Raw genomic sequence first — 20,561 nt, forward strand, 5'->3', positions numbered from 1 at the left:
ACCATCACTGATGGTGGAAACTTTACACTAGACTTCAGGCAACGTGGATCCTGTGCCTCTCCTGTCTTCCTCCAGACTCTGGGACCTCGATTTCCAAAGGAAATGCAAAATTTGCATGGTTGGGTGATGGTTTGGGGTGCCATGTCATCTGCTGGTGTCCAAAAGGAGCTCCAACCAAGTATTGAGTATTGTACATGCTCATATTTTTCATTTTCATACTTTTCAGTTGGCCAACATTTCTAAAAATCCCTTTTTTGTGTTAGCCTTAAGTAATATTCTAATTTTGTGACACACGGAATTTTGGATTTTCATTTGTTGCCACTTCAAATCATCAAAATTAAATGAAATAAACATTTGAATGCATCAGTCTGTGTGCAATGAATAAATATAATGTACAAGTTACACCTTTTGAATGCAATTACTGAAATAAATCAAGTTTTTCAAAATATTCTAATTTACTGGCTTTTACCTGTGTGTGTATATATATACAGTATATTAGAGATGTCCGATAATATCGCATTTATCGGGCTGCCGATATTATCGGCCGATAAATGCTTTAAAATGTAATATCGGAAATTATCGGTATCGGTTTCAAAAAGTAAAATGTATAACTTTTTAAAAAGCCGCTGTACGGAGTGGTACACGGACGTAGGGAGAAGTACAGAGCGCCAATAAACCTTAAAGGCACTGCCTTTGCGTGCCGGCCCTATCACATATTACCTACGGCTTTTCACACATACAAGTGAATGCATAGCATACTTGGTCAATAGCCATACAGGTCACACTGAGGGTGGCCGTATAAACAACCTTAACACTGTTACAAATATGCGCCACACTGTGAACCCACACCAAACAAGAATGACAAACACATTTCGGGAGAACATCCGCACCGTAACACAACATAAACACAACAGAACAAATACCCAGAACCCCTTGCAGCACTAACTCTTCCGGGACCCTACAATATACACCCCCCACTACCCCCCGCTATCCCCCACCTCAACCCTGCCCCCCCCCCCCTCCAACCCCGCTCACCTCAACCTCCTCATGCTCTCGCAGGGAGAGCTTGTCCCAAATTCCAAGCTGCTGTTTTGAGGCATGTTAAAAAAAATAATGCACTTTGTGACTTCAATAATAAATATGGCAGTGCCATGTTGGCATTTTTTTCCATAACTTGAGTTGATTTATTTTGGAAAACCTTTTTAATGCATCCAGCGGGGCATCACAACAAAATTAGGCATAATAATGTGTTAATTCCACGACTGTATACATCTGTATCGGTTGATATCGGAATCGGTAATTAAGAGTTGGACAATATCGGAATATCGGACATTGGCAAAAAAGCCATTATCGGACATCTCTAATATATATATATATATATATATATATATATATATATATATATTAGACATTTTCTACCGCTTGTCCCTCTGGGAGTCGCGGTGGGGGGCTGGAGCAGATATGTAAATATTTAGATCATTCTGTTTCTGTTTCATCATTCTGTGTTTCTGATTTATTTACTGCGCCTGTAGCAGCCATTTAAGGCCGCTGCAGTGTGGAAAGAAGAGATGACTGCGTGTTCACGTAACATTTCACGTCTTCTTGTCTCAGCCCATGAGGCGGTTTGTGCCTGGCGGAGGTACTCACGGGAGAAAAGGAACACCGACGGTGCTAAAATGCGTTATCAAGGCTGGAAGTGGTCTTTGAGTCGTGATGGCCGAGCGACCGCCAGCATCAGAGATCCTCACAAAGAGGGGAACTCTGATTGCTATTTATAGCCACACCTCCTCCCCCTTGTGTGCACGACACACAACCCTGCAGTGAGACACACTTCTTTTACACACACACACACACACACACACACGCACACACACACACCCCGCAGCCTCTGTGCTGTCACAGACCCGCCATCGTACTCCCTTCCCCCTCCTTCCTTTCCAAGCCGCCATGCTCCTCAGCTTCTTCCTCCATGCCTTCATCATCCGGCTCCTTTTCTTTGGAAAACAGGAAGTTGTGTTTGTGCCGCGTTTTCGTTCTTACAACGAGATGTTTGCTCGAGAAGCTAAGAGAGAGTCCGTTGAACATAAGGCGCTTCAGAAGCCCTCCAGCCCTGCAGGTGGCAGTAATGAACCTAATGACGAGACGCCTGATATTCATAGCGGATGTCATCCAGCATCACAATGTCTATTCAGCAATTTTTTTTATACTATAAGGCGCACTTAAAATCCTTTTTTTTCCCTCAAAATTCGACACTTTATAACCCGGCGCACCTAATGTAAGGAATAAGTTTGATTGAGCTTACCCACCTCAGAGCTATTTTATTTGGTACATGTTGTAATGATAAGTGTGACCAGTAGATGGCAGTCAAACATAAGAGATACGTGTAGACTGCACTCTGATGACAATATTACTCAAGTAAACTGGCCCTGCGATGAGGTGACGACTTGTCCAGGGTGTACCGCCCGTGTGCAGCTGAGATAGGCTCCAGCACCACCCGCGACCCCGAAAGGGACAAGCGGTAGAAAATTGGATGGATGGATGCATATCATATGCACGCACTTGATGTGAGTGTGTGACTCTTTAAAATTATATTTTAGGATCTTTTGCTCAAATCTAAACTGGTCAATATGTCAGCTTTATATTTAAAGGGGAGCTTCATTTTTTTTTTTTTTTATGTTTTTCATGTTTTTTTTGCATTCTAAGTTGTAAATAAATGCTAGCAAAAGTCAGCCAACAATGAAGTCAACAAAAGTCGCTCTATTGCGCCTAAAACACTGTAAAAAAAACAAACTCCATCACGGTTTTATATAATGTAAGGATATATGTAATGTAGTAACATTCATAACAACATATAATATTTATATATTTTGATCATTTCACAACGTCCGCTTTTCCCTTCAACAGCAAACACTCAGCGTCATCAACATAATAAAACAATCACTTGCTGTACAATATCTGCGCTCACTGGGATAAAGACCGATGGGATGTTTATATCTTCCCCTTTACAAGAACAATTCATCATAATCCTCACATAGGGTTGAAAAAAAATCGTATTTTCGCGTCTTTCTGGCCATCTCCGATTTAAGTCGAATGTCAATGTTGACCAACTTGTGAGTTTATGTCCACAACCTTCTACTATCCAGGTGGGAGGTGTGATTTATAATCTAGAATTAACTTTCACCAACTCAGAGGTGATCCAGCAGCTCAATATGTCAATATAGCAGCATGAGCTAGTTAGTTTTCTGTGATCACGGCGCTGCTAAAAGTAGTCCCTCTACTTTAGCGCTTAAAGTAACAATATAATTAATACTTGGTAATATTCATGTAAGTTAATATTTTTTTAGAGGGCTTCATGGGCACAGTGTTGTACTCTCATTAGCTGCACGGTTAGCCACCTCTTACCGGCCATACTTTACGAGTTAGAATGCATATATTTTTAACATTTGTATTCTTGTCAGGTTCAAACACTGATGACATCTATTAATCAGACAAGAAGCAAGGAATCATGCAGAGACAGAGTTCAATTTAGCTCATGAGGAGAACGCATGGAGCTGTACACTTAGTCACAGTCTCGCCCTTACGCTCTAAGGTGCAGCTCCCGCGTCCCTCTATTTATTCAGGAGTTCCACAGTCAACATCACTGAGGCCGCCTCTAAAAGGAGTGGTCACACATATGCAAAGCAGCTCCAGTACGCACAATACGTGACGGAATGTGCTGGGCTCGCCTTGTCTCTGCTTCGTCTGCGTGCTGTCGTCTTATCTTTGTTGAGGTCCTTGAAGTCCTTAGCTGTTAGCGGGCTAAACAAAGATAACATCTGCGGCTGAGGCCACCCCTCAGACAAGAAGTTTTGTCCTTGCACAGATAGAAACAGTACAGCTTGAGCACAATAGCTAATAACTATAGCAACAGACTTTAAGCATATTAAAGTTGTGTGATAACTTACACATCATTATTCTAACAATTCTTGTCTTACATAGGGATTGTGAATGATAGGCATAGTTCCTCTCTAACCCAGCGGACAAGCTCTTGGTTTTGGAATCTTTGAGTTGGGCCACCCAAGTCCTTACCTTGCAGTTTTTGGTCACGTGACAGAGATAGCAGTGTGAGTGCACACCAATGATTAGTTTGGCCTAAAAGCGCGCATATTTGTGTTAATGTTGACTTTTCACCGAGGAAAAGAAGAAGTCTGTTCAATGCGATGTGGCTCCGAATGAACGCCGGTGGGTAACAATATAAATAGAGTAGTGGTCGCAGTTCAACATGCTGACAGGAAGACGGGAACTCTTTGCTGAAAGGGTGATGGATGCCCCACCCCCGCCCATCATCATCATCATCATCATCATCATCATGCAGCTGGTCACCACGCGTGTCTTGTCTGTCGTCATGTTGCTGCAATGCGTCGTCTCTCTTGCTGCCAGTGAAGCACATGAATCACACACCTCCGGGCAGCGACACCAAAATGACACACACACACACACACGTTAGTATGCTAATATGCACGGCCGTCGCCGTGGAAACACGGCAACAGATAGAAGAGAGCAGTCCCTGCAATCAATCGAGGAGGAGAGTGAAAGTCACCTTCTTTGCGCTGACACACACACACACACACACACATGTTTGGTTATGTATTGTTGCTATTCAGTCCTACTGAATTTTAAATATCTTGACACTATAATTGCTGCCAGTTTGTCGCCATCTTGTGGACCACCCTAGTAAGTTATATTAATGACCATGAATTGCAGATTGAAGTGTACACAGCGCAGCATTATTACATATGACCCAATCCAAACAAACTTTCCCATTCTTGGCGCAAATGAACCAACACAAAAAAGTCAACACACATGGTCACACATAACACAACCTGCGCACTGAACTTTGCGGATTTTATACAAAGTGTCCAAGCACAGTACATCATTTAGAATTACACCCATTTAAATCCACTGCAAAGCATGATGGGGAAAAATGCAAAACACTCACCACTTTTATAAGTTAAAGTCCCAACGATAGTCACACACACACACACACCAGGTGTGGTGAAATTATCCCCATGTTCACCCCCTGGGAGGTGAGGGGAGCAGTGAGCAGCAGCGGTGGCCACGCTCGGTAATAATTTTGGTGATTTAAACCCCAATTCCAACCCTTGATGCTGAGTGCCAAGCAGGGCGGCAATGGGTCCCATTTTTATAGTCTTTGGTGTGACTCGGCCGGGGTTTGAACTCACTGAGCTGGTCAAATTATCCATGTTTGGTGCATTTTAGCTGCTTGACATTTCTGATTGATTACGAAACTTTATATATATATATATATATATATATATATATATATTAAAGATGTCCGATAATGGCTTTTTTGCCGATATTCCTATATTGTCTAACTCTTAATTACCGATTCCGATATCAACCGATACCGATATATACAGTCGTGTAATTAACACAATATTATCCCTAATTTTGTTGTGATGCCCCGCTGGATGCATTAAACAATGTAACAAATATAAGTATAAATCAACTCAAGTTATGGAAAAAAATGCCAACATGGCACTGCCATATTTATTATTGAAGTCACAAAGTGCATTTTTTTTTTTTAACATGCCTCAAAACAGCAGCTTGGAATTTGGGACATGCTCTCCCTGAGAGAGCATGAGGAGGTTGAGGTGGGGGGGGGGGTCGGGGTTGAGGTTTATTGGCGCTCTGTACTTCTCCCTACGTCCGTGTACACAGCGGCGTTTTAAAAAGTCATAAATTGTACTTTTTGAAACCGGTACCGATAATTTCCGACATTACATTTTAAAGTATTTATCGACCGATAATATCGGCAGTCCGATATTTTATATATATATATATATATATATATATATATATATATATATATATATATATATGTGTGTGTGTGTGTGTGTGTGTGTGTGTATATATATGGTGTATATATACTGTGTATATATATATATATATATGTGTATATATATATGTATATATATGTATGTATATATATATATATATATATATGTGTGTGTGTGTGTGTGTGTGTACGTATATATATATATATATATATATATATATATATATATATACATATATATATTTATACAGTATGTGTATATATGTATATATATATATACACACACACACACACATATATATATATATATATATATGTGTGTGTGTGTGTGTGTGTGTGTGTGTGTATATATTCATATATAAATGTGTATATATAAATATATATAGGTGTGTATATATATATATACATATATATGTGTATGTATATATTTATATACACACATACATACATGTGTATAGCCCAATGCGGCCCCGGGCCATAAAGTTTGGACACCATTACTTTAAATGTTTGAATGAAACCAACAATATTGTTTTCACTCCTTCCATGATTTGATGCTTATGGACAATAAAAAGCACACCAAACACACTTTGATCAAAGTTGACATGTCACACAAGCTTTTCAACAGCACTGCTCTTTTCTCTTTATTAGCTCACAGCCACACTGGTTTATTAGCACTTGGCGAGAAGGCTGCTGACAGGATGTCAGAAAGGCTTGTGTGTGTGTGTGTGTGTGTTGTGTGTGTGTGTTTGTGTGCGTGTGTGTGAGCATCACCACATATGGCAAGATGATAGATGGCAGGGATGAGGGAGGTGGAACAACAAAAGACTGCAGTTTGTTTCTATTAGCAACTTGTCAACATCACACACTGTTGTGTCACGCTCTTAACTTCACTTCCTGTGCTCTGTAGGTCGTTAGCCTCCTTGGACCTTACTGTACTTTTCATGTTCCATCCATCCATTTTCTACCGCTTGCCCCTTTCGGGGTCGCGGGGGGTGCTGGAGCCTATCTCAGCTGTTGCCAAAGAAAAACTAAATGATTAAACTTACTGACTATCGCATGTTTGATACTCATAAACAGAACTTATAGCAGGAAGTCCAAACTCTTTGACTCAACACATATATATATATATATATATATATATATATATATATATATATATATATATATATATACACAGCTTAAGTTGTTCAGGCAGGCCAGTTTAGTACCAGCACTCTTTTACTATGAAACCACGCTGTTGTAACACGTGGCTTGGCATTGTCTTGCGGAAATAAGCAGGGGCGTCCATGATAACGTTGCTTGGATGGCAACATATGTTGCTCCAAAACCTGTATGTACCTTTCAGCATTAATGGTGCCTTCACAGATGTGTAAGTTACCCATGCCTTGGGCACTAATACACAGAGGTGGGACCAAGTCATTGTTTTGCAAGTCACAAGTAAGTCTCAAGTCTTTGCCCTCAAGTCCGAGTCAAGTCCCGAGTCAAGACAGGCAAGCCCCGAGTCAAGTCCAAAGTCAAGACTGGAAAGTCTCAAGTCAAGTCCTAAGTCCTGCATTTTGAGTTTCGAGTCCTTTCAAGTCCTTTTAACCACAGACTAATATATTAACACAGATTGTGTATGCTTTTCAAATGCTGTATTTATTTATTAAAACAAGTGCATTTTAAATTGCAGGAAATAAAATTGTGCTGACATTGCACTTTATAATAATAATAATAATAATAACTGGGATTTATATAGCGCTTTTCTAAGTACCCAAAGTCGCTTTACATGTAGAACCCATCAATCATTCACACCTGGTGGTGGTAAGCTACTTTCATAGCCACAGCTGCCCTGGAGTAGACTGACGGAAGCGTGGCTGCAATTTGCGCCAACGGCCCCTCCGACCACCACCTATCATTCATCATTCAATTCACCGGTGTGAGTGGCACCGGGGGCAAAGGGTGAAGTGTCTCGCCCAAGGACACAACGGCAGCGATTTTTGGATGGTAAGAGGCGGGGAGCGAACCTGTAACCCTCAGGTTTCTGGCACGGTTGCTCTACCCACTACGCCATGCCGCCCCATAATAGCACTATTAACCAGTCATTTTAAACATTAACTCATTCCTTTACAGAACAAACACATTGAAAAATAAAGTGCAAATGTACTTATTTGTACAAAAGTGTTAACATTGAAAAAACATGACATATACGTGAACATAACAAAAAAGTTGTACTTTTTATATGTCAGGGCCCTATGCTGCATTGCATTTGCAAAAGACCAAATTAGCCAAGAGTCTGTCAGTCATTTGTGCACGATGGGGGCGTAGTATGATGCCACCATGGCTGAAAACTCGCTCCACTGGAGCACTGGAGGCAGGCACTGCCAAGACTCTCATGGCCACTCGGAACAGTGAAGGAAGAGTCTTCATGTTCAATGCCCAGAACAAAAGGGGGAGAGAGTTTTTTGGGGTTGGTGCACTACTTGTAAGTGTATCTTGTGTTTTTTATGTTGATTTAATTTAAAAAAAAAAAAAAAAAAAAATATTTCTTGTGCGGCCCGATACCAATCGATCCACGGACCAGTACCGGGCCGCGGCCCGGTGGTTGGGGACCACTGAGGTAAACAACCAACAGTATGTCAGAAAGCTAGCTAAAACGGTACACATATTCATAATATAGTATACATTTTAACTGACCTTTATTTTACTATTTTTGTCTTTTTTTTAGGTGGCTAAAATACGCGGTGCTGCTGACCGCCGTCTAACGTTACGTGTGATATATTGACTAACGTAACCCTGCTTAAAAAAATCACTGAACAAAAAGTATGAATAAGGTAGTGAACTGCAACAGATTCCCGTGTTTGCAATAACGTTATAACGTTAGCAGTGAGTTTACAGCCTCACTGATTTAACTACACAGCAAATAAAAGTCACGTTACTTAGCCAATAAACGTTATCTTACATTCAAAACTTACCGTTCTTTGTGCAACTTCAAATGCCGGACGAAGTTGGAAGTTGTTGCCTCTCCATCAGTAATTTTCGAACCGCATGTGTTGCATATTGCAAACCGTTTTGTGTTGACCACCTCGTAATTTTTATACCCAAACGAAATTATTTTAGGTATCATTTTTTGTTCACTGGCGTGTGGTTTGGACATGTCTTCTTCGTTGGTTGTCCTGCAATTTGATTGGATGAATGCTGTGTGATGAAAACAAAGTAGATCTAATTTGATTGGCTGTTGTACTGAGACCACACCAGCTGACACACGCAACGCTGATAGACAAATACACAATGAAAAATACGGAGCGCTCCCGAATAACTTTTTCATCTTTGGGTTTTGGGGAAAGTAGCAAGTCATGTCAAGTCATGTCAATTCAAAAGGCTCAAGTCCAAGTGAAGTCACAAGTCATTGATGTTAAAGTCTAAGTCGAGTTGCAAGTCTTTTTACATTTTGTCAAGTCGAGTCTAAAGTCATCAAATTCATGACTCGAGTCTGACTCGAGTCCAAGTCATGTGACTCGAGTCCACACCTCTGCTAATACACCCCCATACCATCACAGATGCTGGCTTTTCAACTTTGCGCCTATAACAATCCGGATGGTTCTTTTCTTCTTTGTTCCGGAGGACATAACGTCCAGTTTCCAAAAACAATTTGAAATGTGGACTCGTCAGACCGCAAAACACTTTTCCACTTTGCATCAGTCCATCTTAGATGAGCTCAGGCCCAGCGAAGCCGGCGGCATTTCTGGGTGTTGTTGATAAATGGTTTTCGCTTTGCATTGTAGAGTTTTTGTTGTAGTTACTGACAGTGGTTTTCTAAAGTGTTCCTGAGCCCGTGTAGTGATATCCTTTACACACTGATGTTGTTTTTTGATGCAGTACCACCGGAGGGATCCAAGGTCAAGGGCATTCAATGTTGTTTTTCGGCCCTGCAGTGATTTCTCCAGATTCTCTGGAAATTTTGATGAGATTTCGGATCGTAGGTGTTGAAATCCCTAGATTCCTTGCAATAGCTCGTTGAGAAATGTTGTTCTTAAACTGTTCGACAATTTGCTCACGCATTTGTTCACAAAGTGGTGACCCTCGCCCCATCCTTGTTTGTGAATGACAACATTTCGTGGAAGCTGTTTTTATACCCAATCATGGCACCCACCTGTTCCCAATTAGCCTGTTCATCTGTGGGATGTTCCAAATAAGTGTTTGATGAGCATTCCTCAACTTTCTCAGTCTTTTTTAAACATGTTGCAGGCATCAAATTCCAAATGAGCTAATATTCGCAAAAAATAAAGTTTCTCAGTTCAAACGTTAAGTATCTTGTCTTTGCAGTCTATTTAATTGACTATAAGTTGAAAAGGATTTGCAAATGAATGTATTTATTTTTACAATTTACACAACGTGCCAACTTCACTGGTTTGGGGTTTTGTGAAAACATGTGTTCTTGTCTTACATAATGATTGAATGGTGGACATGTACAATTTTCACCTGTGCCCTGACTTTAGCTTCCATGTTAGCCACGACGTCGCCGTGCCTTCTTTCTACCCTTCATTCGTTTCTCCTCACTTTCGCCTCCCCTCGCCTGACGCCCCCTGTCCTCTGTGCTCAGGTCTGATCGTGTACCTGGGGATGATGGTGGGCGCCTTCGTGTGGGGCGGCCTGGCCGACCGCATCGGCCGGCGGCAGACGCTGCTCATCTCGCTCTCCATCAACAGCGTCTTCGCCTTCTTCTCGTCCTTCGTCCAGGGCTACGTCTCCTTCCTCTTCTGCCGCCTGGCCTCGGGTGTCGGGTGAGGACTATGCGGCGTCGCCGACGCCCCCTGCTGGCTGTGAGCGAGACTGCAGGTGCAATGGTGTGTCCTTTTTTTACTATCCTAGTATCGGTGGCTCCATCCCTATCGTCTTCTCCTACTACTCGGAGTTCCTGGCTCAGGAGAAGCGAGGAGAACATCTGAGCTGGCTCTGCATGTTCTGGATGATCGGCGGCATCTACGCTTCGGCCATGGCCTGGGCCATCATCCCCCACTACGGTGAGACGCGTCATATCTTCACCTTTAATCCGCGTTCTCCTGTCCATGTTTTTGTCTCCGCAGGCTGGAGTTTCCAGATGGGCTCCGCCTATCAGTTCCACAGTTGGCGCGTCTTCGTGATGGTGTGCGCCTTGCCCTCGGTGGCGGCCATCTCGGCCCTCAGCACCATGCCTGAGAGCCCCCGCTTCTACCTGGAGGTCAGCTTCGTGCACTTCACCTTCATTCGGGTGGCGCTTAACGCCTCAGGCACCTTGAAAGTGCAACAAACACATTTTTGTCCTTCGTCACTAGCAAAGATGTTTTAATGCCAGAAAATGAATGAAGACATAACAATAGAGATGTCCGATATTATCGGCCGATAAATGCTTTAAAATGTAGTATCGGAAATTATCGGTATCGGTTTCAAAAAGTAAAATGTATGACTTTTTAAAACGCCGCTGTGTACACGGACGTAGGGAGAAGTACAGAGCGCCAATAAACCTTAAAGGCACTGCCTTTGCGTGCCGGCCCAATCACATAATATCTACGGCTTTTCACACACACAAGTGAATGCACGATGCATACTTGGTCAACAGCCATACAGGTCACACTGAGGGTGGCCATATAAACAACTTTAACACTGTTACAAATATGCACCACACTGTGAACCCACACCAAACAAGAATGGCAAACACATTTCGGGAGAACATCCGCACAACATAAACACAACAGAACAAATACCCAGAACCCCTTGCAGCACTAACTCTTGCGGGACGCTACAATATACATCCCCCCACTACCTCCCACCCCCCCTAAAGCCTCGTCCCCCCCAACCCCGCCCACCTCAACCTCCTCATGCTTTCTCAGAGAGAGCATGTCCCAAATTCCAAGCTGCTGTTTTGAGGCATATTAAAAAAAATAATGCACTTTGTGACTTCAATAATAAATATGGCAGTGCCATGTTGGAATTTGTTTCCATAACTTGAGTTGATTTATTTTGGAAAACCTTGTTATATTGTTTAATGCATCCAGCGGGGCATCACAACAAAATTAGGCATAATAATGTGTTAATTGCACGACTGTATATATCGATATCGGAATCGGTAATTAAGAGTTGGACAATATCGGATATCGACAAAAAAGCCATTATCGGACATCCCTACATAACAACAACAACAAAAAAACGACGTTGCAAAATTGTTGTATTTGTAAATGGCGACAACGTCGATGTCTAACGTTGAATTCACGATGTTAGTAGGGAAATTACCAAAAATGTAAACAGTCAAATCAACGTCACAACCTATTGTTTCAACGTTGTATTTGTGTTGTAGAATATTGGTTGGAAAAATGACCAAATTTCAATGGTCAAATCAACGTCACACGACGACATTAAATAAACGTCGTCAACATGCATGTTGTTTCAACGTTGTGTTTGTGTTGTGGAATATTGGTTGGAAAAATTACCAAAATTCAATGGTCAAATCAACGTCAGAACCTGACATTGAATAAACGTTGGCAAAAAGCATGTTGTTTCAACGTATTTGTGTTGTGGAATATTGGTTGGAAAACTGACCAAAGTTCAATGGTCAATTCAACGTCACAATCCGACATTGAAAAAACGTCGTCAAAAAGCATGCTTCAACGTATTTGTGTTGTGGAATATTGGTTGGAAAAATTACCAAAATTCAATTGTCAAATCAACGTCACAACCCGACATTGAATAAACGTCGTCAAAAAGCATGTCGTTTCAACGTTGTATTTGTGTTGTAGACTACTGTTTGGGAAAATTACCAAAATTCAATCGAGTCAACGTCACAACTTGACATTGAATAAACGTTGTCAAAAAGCATGTTGTATTTGTGTTGTAGAATATTGTTTGGGAAAATTACCAAAATGCAATGGTCAAATCAATATCAGAACCTGACATTGAATAAACATCGTCAAAAAGCATGTTGTTTCAATGTTGTGTTTGTGTTGTGGAATATTGGTTGGAAAAAATTACCAAAATGTAATGGTCAAATCAACGTCACAACCCGACATTGAATAAACGTTGGCAAAAAGCATGTTGTTTCAACGTTGTATTTGTGTTGTAGAAGACTGGAAAAATTACCAAAATTCAATGGTCAAATCGACGTTAGAACCCAACATTGATTAAAAGTTGTCAAAAAGCATGTTGTTTCAACGTCATGTTTGAGTTTTTACTGTTTTTCTTCTCCAGAATGGGAAGCACGACGAGGCCTGGATGATTCTGAAGCAGGTCCACGACACCAACATGAGGGCCAAAGGTTACCCAGAAAGGGTTTTCTCTGTAAGCGGACTTCCTCTATGCTTATTATTACTATAATTATTATTAATAATACATTTCATGTCAATGATCATCCCATGCAGGTGACCACGATCAAAACTGTGAATCAAATGGACGAGTTGGTCAACTTGGGCGACGGCGCCGCCTGGCACCAGAAATGGAGGATAAAGCTCACCTCGCTTTTCCATCAGGTGCTTTAAGTTTCTTCTGTTATTAAAGGGGAACTGGACTTTTTTTTTGGTATTTTGCTTATCATTCACAGTCTTTATTTAAGACAAGGACACTTTTTTCCCCCTGTGCATTCTAAGTCGTCAAATACAGCAAGAGATGGCTAACAATGCAGCTAATAGAGGTACTCTTTTCCACCCACAAAGCCCTCTAAAAACATCCAAAAAGCACCAACAATACTCCATTTACATGTCATGACCTGAATATTAACAAGAATTTGCGATATTGTTACTATAAGCTCTAGCTACTTTTAGCGGCGCCATGATCACAGAGAGCTAACTTGCTTATGCTGCTATATTGACATATTGAGCTGCTGCATCACCTCTGAGTTGGTGAAAGTTAATTCTCGATTATAAATCATGCCTCTCACCTAGATAGTGAAGGGTTGTGGACATAAACCCACAAGTTGGTTAACTTTGACATCCAACTTAGACCCTGAGATGGCCAGAAAGACACAAAAAACTTCTTTTTTTTTTTTTTTTACCTTTGTCAGGATTATGATGAATTGTTGATGTAAAGGGTAAGATATAAACATCCCATCTGTTTAGCACACAGCTTCTATAATTTGTAGCTCATCCTCCTTGAATTTAGGACCATGGACAGTCATTAAAGTACAACAAAGTACAATCTGAACGACTGTGGGTTTGTGCCACAAACAAGCAAATCCATACTTGTTGGAGAATGTCTCTGAGACGATAAATAATTTGGATAACATTGGATGGCAGTTCTATTATTAACTACCGGTACATCTCTCCATAAAATAGATAAACAACTCTGATCAATTTCTATATTACTTAAAAGAAAACTGGTTTGGTTGAATCAAATTTCACCCAAATATTTAATAAAGTCAAATACAAAAAAGGCAACAAGAGACACTTCTCTTTTCTAAAGTAAATCTGTACAGCAGATATGATCAACTACGGGCTGTATATACATATATATATACATATGTATATATTAGAGATGCGCGGATAGGCAATTATTTCATCCGCAACCGCATCAGAAAGTCGTCAATCATCCGCAATCCACCCGATCTAACATTTGATCAGAACCGCACCCGCCCGCACCCGCCCGTTGTTATATATCTAATATAGACGATGCAAGGCATTAGTGAGGTTATAAAGCTTTTGCCTGTTAAAGAAAGGAGACTGATCCAATGCAGCACAGACATTCGCGTGCCACGCTGTCACGACCCAGACGCACACCAGTGCGCAATCATATGGGAGCCGCGCTGAGCGCGTCTCGCTGCCGGCGACGGCCGGGTATGGGCCCGACGCTCCAGCGCCATCCATTTTCAGGGCTAGTTGATTCGGCAGGTGGGTTGTTACACACTCCTTAGCGGGTTCCAACTTCCATGGCCACCGTCCAGCTGCTGTCTATATCAACCAGGGTGAGCCCCACCCCTTTCGTGAGCGCACTGCGTGCGGAGTGACCCCTGTTACGCGCCCCCGGCAACAGGGGTGGCGGGCAGGTAAGCTGCGCGGGCGGAGCGCGCGGAGTGACCCCTGTTACGAGCCCCCGGCCACGGGGGTGGCGGGCAGGTAAGCTGCTTACCTGCTGCGCGTGACGCCGGCCGCGGCGAAGGCGGACGAGGCGGGGTGTCGGTGCGGTGGGCGCGGTGGTGACCCTGGACGTGCGTCGGGCCCTTCTCGCGGATCGCCTCAGCTACGGCTCCCGGTGGGGCCCTCTCGGGGGAAGGGGCCTCGGTCCCGGACCCCGGCGAGGCGTCCCTTCTCCGCTCCGTAAAATTGTCCATCTCTTTTTCTTTTTTTTCTTCTGTTGTGGCATATGCTGCAGGTGCCTGCTCCTTTTTCGTATGTGGGTAACAACATTTAACTATGTATATATATTTCCGAATTGGTTTAACTGCCACCCGCCTGAATCTATTTAAAATCAAATTGTTCTTTATTTCAACCACCCGACCCGACCCGACCCGCGGATAAAATCTAATTTTTTTTAATTTCATCCGCCCGATCCGCGGATAATCCGCGGACTCCGCGGTTGTGCCCGCAAACCGCGCATCTCTAGTATATATATATATATATATATATATATATATATACATATATATAAGTATATATATAGTCGAGGGTACTGTGGTTTATCCGTTATACAGTGCTCAATACCAGGGTAAAGCAGGAAAAAACTCTTGATGATCCCCTGAAGAGCAGGGAAACCTGCAAAACAGGCTTGTAGGGATGAGATAGCCCTTGCCGCGCGCTCACCCGACACTGCAGCGCGAGCGCGATGATGTCACGTTATCGATGGGAAAATGCATTTTTAGACAATATGATTTGCCTGAGCGACTAGGAGACACAGAGACTAACAAGCGGTAGAAAATGGATTAGAAAGGACAGATTTAAAAAAAATATGTATATACATATATATTTTTTTAACTTGGGTCTTCCCGTGGGCCAGATTTTGGACGTTGGCGGGCCGGGTCTGGCCCACGGGCCGTAGTTTAGGGACCCCTGATCTACATCAACAATATGCTTTGTCTGGGTGGATGGACAGGAAGATTTAAATAAATAAAACAATTTAAAAAAACAATAATTAAAAAAAAATATATATATTTATATATATACACACACATTATTTTTAATCAATCACAAATTTAAATATTTATGTATATATTATTAATTTTTTTAATTATTGTTATTTTTAGAAATTAAGAATCATTACAAGTATAAATCGTGATTTATTCGAAAAATCTTTTTTTGGACACCCCCAATTTAAACATGTAAAATAAAAATGTTGCTCTGTGTATGACTGATCCTTCAGGTGTGGAGTAATTTCCTGACAATTTTCTCCCCTGAGTACCGTCGCACCACCTACATGATGATGGCCGTCTGGTTCTCTATGTCCTTCAGGTAAGGACCGAGCACCCAAAACAAGCAAAACCTTGACTCTGATACTTCATCAAAAGTCGGGGTTAGTACCATTAGAAAGCTCACCCCTAAAAAACATAGGGGTAGAATTTGCAAAAGTCATTCTGAAAAAGATTGATGGTGCATGAAAAGGTCATGCTCGTGCTTACTCGTGCGCAGCTACTACGGTTTGACCGTGTGGTTCCCCGACATGATCAAGTACCTTCAGAAGCAGGAGTACTCGTCACGCACCAAAATCTTCTTGAAGGAGAAAGTGGAACACGTCACCTTCAACTTCACGCTGGAGAACCAGATCCACCGCCAGGGAGAGTACTTCAATGACAAGTGAGGCGGTGACACCGTCGCTGTATCCTAATGGAGTTTCTGCATCCCTTCATTTTCTGTTGTCTTTTTCCTTTGCAGGTTCATGAACCTGAAGATGAAGTCCATGGTGTTTGAGGACTCGTTGTTTGAGGAGTGTTACTTTGAGGACATCACCTCCAGCAACACCTTCTTCAAGAACTGCACCTTTATCGCCACCCTCTTTTATAACACGGGTAGGGGACCATGGCATGTTTGTTGGTGTGGTGTTGCCTCGAGTATCGCAGGGTTGCGTTCAAGATCCTGCAATGTAGGGACACTGTTTATTTTATGATTTATATCAGGGGTGTACAAAGTGCGACATGCCTACGCTTACAGTTTGACCCGCGAGACGTCATAAGTTTCATAAGAAATCTGGCCCGTGGGGTGCTTTCAGCAAAATTTCAAACATTTGACAATCTAATTGCTGCATATTTGCTACCATCTAGTGGACAATGTTAGTAAATCTGGTCAATACCCATGAAATTTAGATTGACGTAATTACAGCACAGCATTTTTATATATGACCCAAACAAACTTTCCCACTCATGGAGTAAATAAACTAACACAAAAAGTTAACACACATGGTCACACATAACACAAGCTGCTCACTCAACTTTGTGGGTATTATAAAAATGTCTAATTGCTACACATAATTTAAAATTACACCCATTTAAAGCCACTACAAAGCATGATGGGAAAATGCAAAACACTCTTTAAGGAGGTCGTCACGGACGTAAACAAGGTAGGAGCCCAACTTTCACATACTCTTAATATACAATTATATTAATCATCAATTATATATCAATTATATTGACATTATGTATACAGTGTATAAATATATATATATGTATATATATATATCCGATACATATATATTTATATATATATACATACACATATATATGCATTAGAGATGCGCGGATAGGCAATTATTTCATCCGCAACCGCATCAGAAAGTCGTCAACCATCCGCAATCCACCCGTTCTAACATTTGATCAGATCCGCATCCGCCCGCACCCGCCCGTTGTTATATATCTAATATAGACGATGCAAGGCATTAGTGAGGTTATAAAGCTTTTGCCTGTTAAAGAAAGGAGACTGATCCAATGCAGCACAGACATTCGCGTGCCACGCTGTCACGACCCAGACGCACACCAGTGCGCAATCATATGGGAGCCGCGCTGAGCGCACCTCCAAGCGCGTCTCGCTGCCGGCGACGGCCGGGTATATGGGCCCGACGCTCCAGCGCCATCCATTTTCAGGGCTAGTTGATTCGGCAGGTGGGTTGTTACACACTCCTTAGCGGGTTCCAACTTCCATGGCCACCGTCCTAGCTGCTGTCTATATCAACCAGGGTGAGCCCCACCCCTTTCGTGAGCGCACTGCGCGCGGAGTGACCCCTGTTACGCGCCCCCGGCAACAGGGGTGGCGGGCAGGTAAGCTGCGCAGGCGGAGCGCGCGGAGTGACCCCTGTTACGAGCCCCCGGCCACGGGGGTGGCGGGCAGGTAAGCTGCTTACCTGCTGCGCGTGACGCCGGCCGCGGCGAAGGCGGACTAGGCGGGGTGTCGGTGCGGTGGTGACCCTGGACGTGCGTCGGGCCCTTCTCGCGGATCGCCTCAGCTACGGCTCCCGGTGGGGCCCTCTCGGGGGAAGGGGCCTCGGTCCCGGACCCCGGCGAGGCGTCCCTTCTCCGCTCCGTAAAAGTTTTTTTTCTTCTGTTGTGGCATATGCTGCAGGTGCCTGCTCGTTTTTCGTATGTGGGTAACAACATTTAACTATGTATATATATTTTCGAATTGGTTTAACTGCCACCCGCCTGAATCTATTTAAAATCTATTTTTTATTTTTTTCAACCGCCCGACCCGACCCGCGGATAAAATCTAATTTTTTTTTATTTCATCCGCCCGATCCGCGGATAATCCGCGGACTCCGCGGTTGTGCCCGCAAACCGCGCATCTCTAATATATATATATATATATATATATATATATATATATACATATATATATATATATATATATATATATATATATATATATATATATATATATATATATATATATACACAGTCGCGATCAAAAGTTTACATACACTTGAAAAGAACAATGTCATGGCTGTCTTGACTTTCCAATACTTTCTACAACTGTTTTTTTTTGTGATAGAGTGATTGGATCACATACTTGTTGGTCACAAAAAACATTCATGAAGTTTGGTTCTTTTATGAATTTATTATGACATCCATCCATCCATTTTCTACCGCTTGTCCTTTTAGGGGTCGCGGGGGCTGCTGAAGTCTATCTCAGCTGACAGCAAACAGATAGACAGACAACATTCACACTCACATTCACACACTCGTGACCATTTAGTGTTGCCAATCAATCTATCCTAAGGTGCATGTTTTTGGAGGTGACATGTAACCAAATATTAACATTGCTGTATGTATACTCGACTTGTCCAAGATGTACCCCGCCTTCCGTCCGATTGTAGCTGAGATAGGCTCCAGCGCCCCCCGCGACCCCAAAGGGAATAAGCGGTAGAAAATAAATGGATGGATGTATGTATACTTTTGACCCAGCAGATTTGGTCACATTTTCAGTAGACCCATAATACATTTATAAAAGAACCAAACTTCATGAATGTTTTTGTGACCAACAAGTATGTGCTCCAATCACTATATAACAAAAAAATAAGAGTTGTAGAAACTATTGGAAACTCAAGACAGCCATGACATTATGTTCTTTACAAGTGTATGTAAACTTTTGATCGCAACTGTATAGTTACTTTAGATGCAGTCAGCCCGTCAAATATTTCTAGCCCAATTCTGTATCCAAGTCAAAAAGTTTGAACACCCCTATAAAATTTATGTGAATATTATACACATTTAACGTCTATAGTAAGCCCGCTTCATGACTTTCCCTCACACGTTTTAACACTACCTTCCATTCACTTTAAAACCTACATCATTTTAACAAAAATGTAGATGGGTACTCAAACCTCAAAGTACTCATTGGTACCAACTAGCTGCTGAAGCGAGCTCTCTAATCCGCTAAACCATCTCACGGAATAACTCCACGGTGAAGAAGGTTTTAGGAGGTTTACTGAGGATTACGTGAAACTAAAAACATACGAAATAAATGATAATGTAAAATGATAATGTTAGCGGAGTTAGCTTAGCCACGTAGTAATTTATTAGCATCGACAAAATATGCAGAGAACAGGATTATTACAACAAACATGCAACAGCTGAAGTAAGTTATACTTTTTATTGTCACCTTAACACACTTACAGACCTTGCTAAAAGGGAACAGAGCTTCTCACCCTATCTCTAAGGGAGAGCCCAGCCACCCAACGGAGGAAACTCATTTCGGTCGCCTGTACCCGTGATCTTGTCCTTTCGGTCATAACCCAAAGTACACGACCATGGGTGAGCATGGAGACGTCGATCGACCGGTAAATTGAGAGCTTCCGGCTTAGCTCCTTTTTCACCACGACGGACGGATGCAGGGTCCGCATTACTGCAAACGCCGCACCAATCCACCTGTTGATCTCACGATCCACTCCTACCTCAAGACCCGAGGTACTTGAACTCCCCCACTTGGGGCAGGATCTCCTCTCCAACCCGGAGATGGCAGTCCACCCTTTTCCGGGCGAGATCCATGGACTCGGACTTGGAAGTGCTTATTTTCATCCCAGTTGCTTCACACTCAGCTGCGAACCGATCCAGTGAGAGATCCTGGCTAGATGAAGCCAGCAGGACCACATCATCCGCAAAAAGCAGAGACCTACTGTCACGTTCAAACACAGGACATCTATTAAACAAGACAAAAGGCAAGGAATCAAACAGACAGAATTCAATTTGGACTCAATTGAGGAGAGACATGCGTCAACCTGTAACCTCTTACAGTGTCTTAGCACGCTCTGACGAAGAAGGTTTTCGTCTCCTCTTTTAATTCAGATGTTCCATGTTCACGCACCA

General features: G+C 42.3%; 1 protein-coding gene across 3 annotated transcripts in view; it reads left to right on the plus strand.

The window, feature by feature from the left end:
* The window catches only part of sv2a (synaptic vesicle glycoprotein 2A), a 60,184-nt gene that overhangs the window by 30,178 nt on the left and 9,445 nt on the right, over positions 1-20,561 (plus strand). For 2 of the 3 annotated variants that reach the window (XM_061983104.1, XM_061983106.1), the window contains exons 3-9: positions 10,422-10,602; positions 10,691-11,039; positions 13,040-13,129; positions 13,210-13,317; positions 16,136-16,224; positions 16,402-16,566; positions 16,645-16,778. In XM_061983104.1, the coding sequence (XP_061839088.1) occupies positions 10,422-10,602; positions 10,691-11,039; positions 13,040-13,129; positions 13,210-13,317; positions 16,136-16,224; positions 16,402-16,566; positions 16,645-16,778 (1,116 nt within the window). The remainder of the gene's footprint in view (positions 1-10,421; positions 10,603-10,690; positions 11,040-13,039; positions 13,130-13,209; positions 13,318-16,135; positions 16,225-16,401; positions 16,567-16,644; positions 16,779-20,561) is intronic. The other variant, XM_061983105.1, reaches the window with a different exon arrangement.

This window comes from Nerophis lumbriciformis, linkage group LG21, assembly GCF_033978685.3.
Source record: "Nerophis lumbriciformis linkage group LG21, RoL_Nlum_v2.1, whole genome shotgun sequence".
Classification (NCBI taxonomy): domain Eukaryota; kingdom Metazoa; phylum Chordata; class Actinopteri; order Syngnathiformes; family Syngnathidae; genus Nerophis; species Nerophis lumbriciformis.